At 44.0% G+C, this 10,377-nt stretch overlaps 1 protein-coding gene across 1 annotated transcript; it reads left to right on the top strand.

The window, feature by feature from the left end:
• Window positions 1–5,605: 5,605 nt before the first annotated feature.
• zic5 (zic family member 5 (odd-paired homolog, Drosophila)) lies at window positions 5,606–10,108 on the top strand. The gene is made up of 2 exons (XM_040148609.1): window positions 5,606–6,671; window positions 8,174–10,108. The coding sequence occupies exons 1-2, from the start codon at window positions 5,630–5,632 to the stop codon at window positions 8,611–8,613; spliced, it is 1,482 nt and encodes a 493-aa protein (XP_040004543.1). The 5' UTR covers window positions 5,606–5,629; the 3' UTR covers window positions 8,614–10,108.
• The last annotated feature ends 269 nt before the right edge of the window (window positions 10,109–10,377 follow it).

Raw genomic sequence — 10,377 nt, 5'->3', positions numbered from 1 at the left:
TTTCAGAGAGCAATTTTCTTTTTTTTTTTTCTTTTTTTTGGTTTAAAATCAGCGCAGGACTCGGAGCTACAGCGGATAAGTTAAAGGAGAAAAAAAAAAAAAAATCAAATGTTGATGCTGACACGCAACGATTCAACTTCCAACCTTGGAAACACCATATCAGGTGTGACTCAGAACGTTGCTCCGATCATGAGGGGGGGAAAAAAAAAAAAAAATCAAAAAAAAAAATCAGCTTGGCTTATCGAAAACTGAATTTACTTCTAGTTAACTTGTGGCCGAAAAATCCAAATGTAACGAAGTGAAGAGTTTCCTCGTGTCCTCTCCCCTCGACTGCGACAGTCGGATGCGTTGAAATGCACTCGAAGAATTAAATAATTATCTTACTATGCGTCCTCTGCGTGCACAGAGCGAGAGTAGCTGGGGCATCTCAGAAAAATCGCCGTTCCGATTGGGTATGTGTTTATTTCTCTGGCTCGCCCGTGCTTATCGCGGAGGGTCCCTGTTTCTCCGTGGACTGGCTCTACCTCCTCTTCCGCCCCCTTTAACTGGAGCCCGTTCATTCGTTCCTCGCAGTCTCATTGGCCACCGCGCCTCATCAATCCCAGGTGCCCCTCCAATAGCAGGTAGCGCTCCGGCGACTTAGGAGCGCAACGCCATTTTCCGCTAATAATTACCGCCTACTTTTAGGAGAACGTTCGGGGGGGGGGGGGGGGGGGTGCGGGCGCAGGGGAGCACGAGAAAGAGACAGGAGCGAGCGTGTTTTTGTTTGTTGATGCTTCGTAGGTGCCAAGTTGTAGTATGTATAGAAGATTTAAAAAAAAAAAAGACTTATAAATATGAGATATTTGATGAGATATAATAAGTTTGGAGAACGGGAAGGGAAATATTTAAAATCAGGATGGAAAAAAAAAAAATGTGTGGTGGGTTAGGAAACACTTCATCAAAATAAAACGCAGCAGCCTGACGCACTTTACATCTGCAAACTAAAAGAAGGGGGTCGCGCTGTTGCGCTGTAACCTCGCGGAGGCGTGCTCCTAGATGTGTGACAATTAAGCGCCGTGACGACCGGAGGGACACTATCCGCTAAACGCGAAAAAAAAAAAAAAAAAAAAAAAAAAATGCTCAGCAGACGCGTCACCGTTGGCTGCAGGAGAGACTTGGGGTTATGCGCAGGCACCTTCACATCCATCGAGCGCCGTACACTGATTGGACGTTGAATTCTTTTATCCGGTCCCAGAGACTTCTGAAGGGCGCACAGAATCTGTGTGGCCAACAGGCACCGTATTAATATAATAACTGAAAACTAAATTTTGCGTTAAATTATTTTTCAATAAACTCAATGGACTGCCGAGACACCTGTTTTTAAACATCAGTACAACTCGTAATAAACCGATCCGTTTATAGCCATTTATAGATCTTCAGTGCTCATATATCATAATAATCTATTACTAAATTATGTTGATAGAATCCCTCTAATCTGACAAAACTCTGGAGCCACTATGGAGTCCAGTGGTTTTTCCACTGGCTGTGGAACCACAACTGGGGCCTTTAAGTGTTGCTCCACTGCTTCACACTGGCAGCCCACCAGTGGTTGCTGGTTCTTTTAATGGTTCCACGGGCTGCCGGCGCCGCTTCCTCGGTGGCTCTCGCAGTCACCGCACCAATTTGCGTTACATGCCATGACGGCGAACTGCGCTTAAATCCAAGTAAGTCACCGGTGACCTGTAGGGTCGAGCCCTTTCCCGACCTCGGAAAAAAAATAAAGTTTTAGAAATAAAAAGTCACGTCTCTAGTTGATATTGAGTTCCGGTGTTGTGGTGCTCTCCAGAAGCCTGGGTCTGTGTAATGTTCTGTTTTACACCCCAAAACGATGTCCTCGAGAAAAACAATAGACCACTTCCATACAGCCACTGTTTTTCACACTGCTAACTAAGACTTTCTTCGTGTGATTTCCTTTCTGGTTCCCATAAAAGGCACAAACAAGCATAACTGGCAGAGGGAAGTCATTTTTTTTTTTTTTTTTAAACACGGATTCGCTTCGTTTACTGGCAACTTTCCATAACAAGCATGCACTGGATTCTGCGTTCGGATGGGGATATACAGGCCATGCACCACAGCTGCTCATTCAAGTACGAGTCAAAGGAAGTCTACTTACATTTTTCACCAAATCAAAATCCCACCAGCTCTTCCGTTCCAACACACAACAACATTCTCTGCCCCTCTCGGCTCTCCGGTGCTCTCCGAACGTCAAATAACGGGGGAAGGCGAGGGAAAGGTTTTAAAAACTTTTTTTTTTTGGGAAATTGTGTGCGTCTAAGCTCAGAGTGGGACAGGCTGAGCGTTGTGTGCCATTCTTCCAACTCTATTTCGACCCGCACCACAGGAAACGCAGGAGCTGATCCAAGTTCAAAGTCACGTCTGCCGACCCCTATAAGAAGTTCTTTATTTCTCTGGAAAACCACAAAACCGTCCCCAGATAGGGGAAAAAGCGAAAGAGAATTTAAAAAGAAAAAAAAAAATCAATCGGGTAGAGGCACATGGCTGCGGGTTTTCCCTCCTGCTTGGAGAAGAAAGGGGGTCTAGCCTATTGAAAATCCCCCAAAGACCAGTATTTCAACAGGTTTTAGGAGCAGCAGCACACATTGAGACACGGCCTACAGATGTAAAGTATAAATCACATGAAATATTACTCCGAATGTGATCTGAAGTTAAGAGTTGGCAAAAAAAAAGTAGCTAAAAGCTTTCACGCTGTACGCATGTTTTCAAAGGTTATCAATAGACAATAGTCTTGATCACATAAGGTCGCTTCGCCTGTATTTTATGATGGGGCGCCAAAGGCATATTTCTCCTCCTCTGTTATCTGACAATATCAATATGTTGACACACTGGAAGGTTACTTGTGTGGCTTCCGTGACCTTGTGTTTCATGGATGTTTGACCTATGACCCGTTAAGACCACATATGTTGCCCTCTTGACTCCTATTGGTAAAATAACCCTGTTTATGACAAAGCGTCTTTGTTTTAGAGAGAGAGAGAGAGAGAGAGAAAGAGAGAGAGAGAGGGAGAGAGAGGTTTAAGACGTCCCCCTCTTTCGTCTGAGGCATCGACAGCTTTAGGTAATTTGGAACCCATAAGTCAACAGTTTGAGTTTCCCTTTATTACTTTGGATATTTTAAGAAATTTGTGTTATTTAAATCCTCGTCACTGCTTGTTACATTTCAAAATATGAAAAATTAGGGGAGGAAATGATCATCAAACGTATAATTCTTGTTATTTTAGTATGGGTATGTATTAGGTCCCAGTTATTGTAGCATTTAATGTAATATGTGCGGAACAGGGGCCCTCAAACACATCATAAACAATGCACCCACTGCTCCTCTGTGTTTTTATGGGTTTCCAGAAGCTTTCTCTGGAGCAGGACATATTTTATTTATTGAAAAAATAAATAAATAAAAATCCCGGTGAGAATAGGGACACAAATGTGGTCATGGGTTGTTGTTTTTTTGTTTTTGTTTGTTTGTTTGTTTGTTTCTTGTTTTTTCTGTAAATTTCAAGTTCTGATAAAAAATACAACTATGACATAGACGTGCCATCTGGGCCTGTACAATGAAAAACGAGCAGCTGTTAAATAGGCAATGAACTGATGGACGAGCAGGCAGAAGTAATCTCAACACCGGTATAGAAAGACAAACCAAACGATTTTCTTTGGCTGTAAATGATTCCTGTGTTATTTTTTTGTAAGACTACAAAATGTTCTGCATCAGTTTTTAGAGGTCCTGACATAAAATGTCTATTCAAAGCCTTCGCCTCAGTTGCTCCTTATCAAGTTCAGAAATCAGTTTCAACAGAGGAGCACTCGCAACAGGCCAATAACATGGAAACCCCCTCTCTCTCTTACACATTGGAAATCAATTATTGCTGATTTCAACTGTGTTGATTAATATATTTCAAGTTTGTTTTTTTATTTTTGTTGTTTTTTTTTTTTTTTTTAAAGGCCAGCTCCGGTTCAAGTGAAGAAAACTTCGCACTACAGGAAGAGACGAGGATTTGAGGAGTTTGAGGCCAGCTATCACAAATCGACTGGAAAGGTGTTTGAATTGAGACATATCAATGACAGATACGCGTCCTGCTGTCAACAGGGACTATTCAAAATTGCGTGATCCGTTTTATGAAGTGAACTTAAATGGAGTTGAACAAGTGCGTGCCAACCCCATTATAACCAAGATCACAAAAACTGGTGAATAAGGTTTAGTTTATTTGCTGGAAAAAAAAAAGAAATACACGAAACCTTTTTATAGGAAGAAACTCACTGAAGTAAAATGATATATTAGGCTGTAATACTCTTAGTTTACTGTTGGGCGTTTCTAACTCTGGCAAAGGTCTGCCTTGAATTCTAATACATCTAACCCAAGACTTAAGTTCATTTAGGGATTATGGGATTGTGAAAAACGGCTGAACAAATAAAAGAATAAAAGATTTTTATTGGTTTTTCCAAACTTCGGCATATGCTTGGAATGACAGCCTACACTACCCTCCTTTAAATTCGAGTGCAGCAGTCACGTTAGGCTATTTAAAATCAACCTACGGAGAGAATGAATCATATCCATATGATACTGATGATGATGATGATGATGATGATGATTAATAACCGCTACGAAGAGAGGAGGTTAAAATGAACAACACCTAAAATAATAGATTTTAAAAAACAAAGCAGACGCAACCCTATTCCGCGGATGTTTTTTTAATTTAATTTTATTTATTTGCTTTTTTTTTTTAATTAATTAATTTATTCTTTTTTTTTTTTTTTTACTGTGTTTCAACACTTTGTACAATTTAGCCTTGCAATGCCCTGCGCTCTTGTCCTTTTACATTTTCCTGATAAATCACTGTTGTTATGTCCTAAGAGCTGCGCGTTGTCCGAATGCCTCTTGGTCGCCGCAAAAATGTCCAAATTTCACAAACTCTGAGTCGTCAGCGATGTCTTTATTACATATCTATACACGGTCGCACGTTTTACACAAGTCACACACACATCCATTCACCAGCATCGCGCTTTAGGCTGTTTTCTCTCCCTCTCTCTCTCTCTCTCTCTCTCTCTCCTTCCCTCCTTCCTTCCTTCCTTCCTTCTTATGGCGACACGAAACCAATGGTAAGACACTTGGACAGGCCAAGCCGCGGACACACTGGGCCGCACTTGTCACATAAACTGACATTTCGGTCATCCACGTTCACCGGCACCAGTAAACAGAAAAGCCGCACAAACAGAACTGCTGGTAACTCTCCGAGTACAACTTTTTGGAGTCAACAGCGATAAAGAGAGTGAGGGGGCGGAACCCTGCTGAGCCCCTGCGCTGAACGACAGCCAATCGCTTCGTTCTCCTAACTGCCAGTCACCGAAATCCGTCCAATACCCGCAGTGCCATTTCTAAACTGTATTCCCCACTGTGTCCTCCAACTGTTGTATGTTCTGCCAATCGCTTGAGGACAGAGTGGGAAAAGGAGCAAGCAGAGTTAGAAGCCGGACAAAAGAACTTGCAGACCCCTTATATGCATATTTTCCTAATGTTTTAGAGAGCGTGGTGTGGTGAAAAAATATTGCGGTGAGTGCGGATGGACTTGTCAGTGTAGTTATGGAACCCCCTTTAAGCAAGAGGAATCCGGCGATAAGATTAGCGGATTTGGCAGCGACTCAACCCCTTCCTCATCAGAATATGACAGGCTTCCCGGGGCTAGGGGGGCATCACCCTCTCTCCCACCATGCCCACCTCCACCCTGGGGAGCTGGGCAACGACCCTGGAGTGGCACTCACTCCATTTGGACCAGAGCACATGGCACAGACAAATGCTCTCAAACTTAGCCCATCTCAGCACATTCAGAGCCATCCCGAAGCCCAGACCGCGGCATCTTTCACTTCTGCTCAGACCACAGTTGGTTTCCCCGTGGCTCACCCCCACTCAGGCTACTCAAGCAGCAGGGACTTCATCCTCAGGAGAGAACTCTCAGCCTCTGCTATGCATGCACTTGGCGACCAGCATAGTTCCGCCTCCTCCCCTCATCACCATGGCATGTTCATCTCCCCAACAGGTGCTTATGGGCACGCGGAAAGTGGGGCCCATTCACTTTTTACTGGACTTCACGACCAGGCGTCCCCAGGTGCCCACCACCATGCCCTCAATGGGCAGATGCGCCTGGGTATACCGGGGGACATCTACGGCAGGCCAGAGCACTTCGGGCACAGGCCGGAGCACTATGGACCCTCTTCTCTCCACAGCTACAACTCCATGAACCTCAATGTGAACATCGCTTCTGCTCCTCACGGAGCGGCGGGGGCGTTTTTGAGATACATGCGGCAGCCCATAAAGCAAGAGCTAATCTGCAAGTGGATTGACCAGGAGCAAAGTCAAAAAAAGCCCTGCTCGAAAACTTACAGCACCATGCACGAGCTGGTCAACCACGTCACGGTGGAGCACGTCGGGGGACCGGAGCAGAGCACCCACGTCTGCTTTTGGGAAGAATGTCCACGGGAAGGAAAGGCGTTCAAGGCGAAATACAAACTGATAAATCACATCCGAGTTCATACGGGAGAAAAGCCCTTCCCGTGTCCCTTCCCGGGCTGTGGAAAAGTGTTCGCTCGATCGGAGAATTTAAAGATTCACAAGAGGACTCACACAGGTCAGTACTTCTAAATTGTGTAGAGCTCGCACACGGTAGTCTGAAAAATATCCCCCCCGATCGCCGGGCAGCGTGGTCTACCCGAGGCGACCCCGTTGTACTAGTCGCATCGCACACGGATGGACAGTGCGGCCGCGCGTAATTGCGCGCACAAGCGAGCAAAACGCTTTTATTCGGTGACGCATTCGCACGGTGAGTAAATGTGTTTCATTTCCTTTCATAATATAAACTTTTTTTTTTTTTTTTTTTCTTCCCCCTACTCACCGAGACGCCTGGAGTAGGCGTGAGAGGATTAGGGCATATGATTTGTAAAACGTGCTTACGTACAGGCAGGGCAGCGCTTGGACACGCGTAAATGTAATTATCTTCAGGCGTAGGACGTTCACGCAAAAAGCGCAGTTTACATATCGACCATGCCGTGCACATGGTTCACGATACCTTAAACATACGCCGGATTTACTATTGTGAAGCAGTGGTCTTACTGCTAACCGCCAGGAGTACGAGCTACGGGCTAAAATCCCCGCACTACTGTCGGAGCAATATAATCTATCCGGGGATACCGTCCAACCAAAACAACGGCGTCGTGGTGAAATGTTGGACAGAGTTGCAGAGAGCTTAAAGTTCAAGACAGCGAGTCTGTGAGAAAGTGAGTACGCTATCTTTCCACTAATTTCCCAAATGCTCGTTTTGTTGTTGTTACGCAGATTGGAGGGTCGAGTTTTGGCCAAACAAGAGCTCGACTTTGGCCTCGGGCCACCAGTGTAGATAGGCCTCCAAACCCTTACTGGGTGACGTTAAATCCCGAGGGGAAGTCAAGAAGCAATCTACCAAAAAAGTGTAAGCCCTCAGAAAGTCCAGGTTACACCTCCGGTGCTCTGTGCCACGACTGTAGCCTACCTGCCCTCCCCCCCCTGTCGCCCATAAACCTAGCAAAAGCACGCTTTTCATTTTAAGTGTCAGGTGTCTGTGTATGCGATGAGTTACAGCAGAGTCCACCACGGTGCATAAACGTGCTCCTGGTGGTCTCCCCAGTGCCCCCTCTCCCCCGCGCGCGCGCACACACACACACACACACACACACACGTAACCCGAAGGCCTAAAGGCATGTCACACGTGTTCAAGCTGGAAGAAATGCTTTTGACAAGTGGGTGTGGAGTGGTCGCTCCGTAGTAGGTGTCCAGTGAACACGCTCTGCTGAGGAGGAAGCCCCAGTGGAGAGGTGCAAGCTGCTCCACGGAGCAGTTAATGGGGAAATGCCCTCATGTCGTATTTACTTCAAAGGTGGTATGATGAGAAGCGGAGGTTCGTTAAGCCACGTGACATGACTGTAGAGAGGCCGTGGAGCCAAATGGAAAAACGAATTCTGAGTTCTAATCTTGTGATGTGTGCAGAAATGTAAAAAAAATCGGTGTGTGGAGACGTTTCCATCACCGTTTGACAGCACTGCACTGACCGTATCTGTGTTGTGGTTTTTCTTTATTTGTTTGTTTGTTTGTTTCAAGGAGAGAAACCTTTCAAGTGCGAGTTCGACGGCTGCGACAGGAAGTTCGCGAACAGCAGCGACCGGAAGAAGCACTCGCACGTACACACCAGTGACAAGCCTTACTACTGCAAAGTCCGCGGCTGCGACAAGTCCTACACGCACCCGAGCTCGCTGCGGAAGCACATGAAGGTGCACTGCAAGTCTCCGCCGCCCCCTTCCACCAACGTCGCCTACATTTCCTCCACAAACCCCCTCGGGGACCCTCTCTCGCCCAACTCCGAGGCGCACAGGAACCGCTCCGCGAACCTCTCCCCTCAGGTCACCAACCTCAACGAGTGGTACGTGTGCCAGGGGAGCGGAGGACCCAACCACCTCCACACCCCCTCCAGCGATGTGCCCACATCCGACTCAGACGACGAGGACTCTTTCAGAAATTCAGACCCGAGGACAATGCTCTGATGCCCCGTTTACAGCCACGTGGACTGTCAAACCCGCCACCCGGGTCGACCCATCAAAGTGTGTAGATCCATGCTGGCCCGTGCGCTTGGGATACTGATCAGTTGTTTTCACTGTAGTGTTATGAAACGATTGTGCTAAACGCAGCTATGACACATTTATCCTGGATGCAATGCAGCCCTAATTACACGAGGAAGAAATGCCTCGGGTGTGACCCCTGACCTTTTTAAAACGCAGATCATAACTGTCAAAATAAAACCTTTAACTGACATTAGAGCTGAAATTAGAGGTTAAAAATCCTCGCTTCTTATTCGAAAGGACCAAAAATTTTAAAGTGAGCCTATTTCTGATTAGAACCTTTTTATTTTATTAACCTTTTTTTTTTTTTTTTTTGACAAAAGCAATATTCAGGGTTTAATTAAATGCATGTCTTAAGACTCAACTGGTGTGCTGAAGTGACATCGCCTTTCATGTGACCTCCCATCATCCCCTTCCAGTTTAATAACTGGGCTGCTATCAATCACTGTCATACTCCAGACATTTAAGGAAAACAAATGGTACTGCTTGTAACACCACCAGTGGCAACAAATAGTTAATGGACAAAATCTAGTGGCTAGAGTTGAGGCTTTTTTTTTTTTAAATTTTATTTTATTTTTTTTATTTCTTGTGATTTCTCTAAGATGTGGTACAAACTTTGATAAACCAATAAGGAAAAAAAAAGAGGAAGCAAACATCTGGGTGTCTTAGGGGTTCCCATTTACCTTTTCAGATTTATACAATACATGTGTTTGGATGGAATTTTGTAATATTTAAGAACTATTTAAGACTATATTTTATTCACAATACACAAGTGTTATGCTCGTTAAAGAGTACGAGTAAGTCCCTTGAGACCCTAAATGTCTACACTGACAGGCTTTGACCCTGTAGGATTTGTATATATGTAACTGTACTGATGCTTGTGAATGTTGTGTAGTTTTAATTACAAAAAAAATGTTGTTTTGTACATTGTAATTTATTTGCTGGTATCAATGTTGTACTGGAATTACAGAAACACCAAAGAATAATAATATCAGTTTTGGTGATGCGTAGTACCCTGCTGATGTGGTTTGTTTTTTTCTTCTTCAAACTTTTGTTCATCTTATTTTGTTTTCAATTTTTAATTGTGTTCTGTAAAAGAAGAAAATATTTACTTGAATAGGCTGTGTAATGTGAAACGTCCCTTTCTCGCATGCCTTTTGTAGTGATCTGTCTTTCTCTTTGAGGTGCATGGTGCTGTTGGACATGATGGATAAAAAAAAAAAAGAAAAAAGAAAGAAAGATGAATCAGCTGTGATTGTACAGACCCCTTGATGTTCAAAATTAAATTTACAATATACAAATCTTGCTACTAATTAATTTAAAAAAAATACCAGGACATATACAGTAGATAATTACCCAGGGTCAAATTGTTATGATTTATGAATGAATTTGATTAATAAGGGTTTTGGACTGTTAATACATCAACTCAGCTGGACTCTGGTGATTTTCAGATTGCTCCTCTTTGTAAAATGTATTTTAGGAAGCTGTACCTTTCTTGATGATTACATTTTTTTTTTTTTTTTTTTAAATGTGAACTGTAAATAAGTCAGCAAAACGTCAATGTCATTGTCAACTCGAATGAAAAAGTAGAAGTAGCTCTGTTCACTTATTATCCCGACATTTCTATAAAATGTCCACTGTTATCTCAGAATTGGGCCTAGCGGGCCAAGGAGGCTGGTATAAACTAAT

This window comes from Xiphias gladius, chromosome 16 (assembly GCF_016859285.1).
Source record: "Xiphias gladius isolate SHS-SW01 ecotype Sanya breed wild chromosome 16, ASM1685928v1, whole genome shotgun sequence".
Taxonomy (NCBI): Eukaryota; Metazoa; Chordata; class Actinopteri; order Istiophoriformes; family Xiphiidae; genus Xiphias; species Xiphias gladius.
Note: the sequence above shows the minus strand (reverse complement) of the source record. Positions and strands in the feature narration are given on the sequence as shown.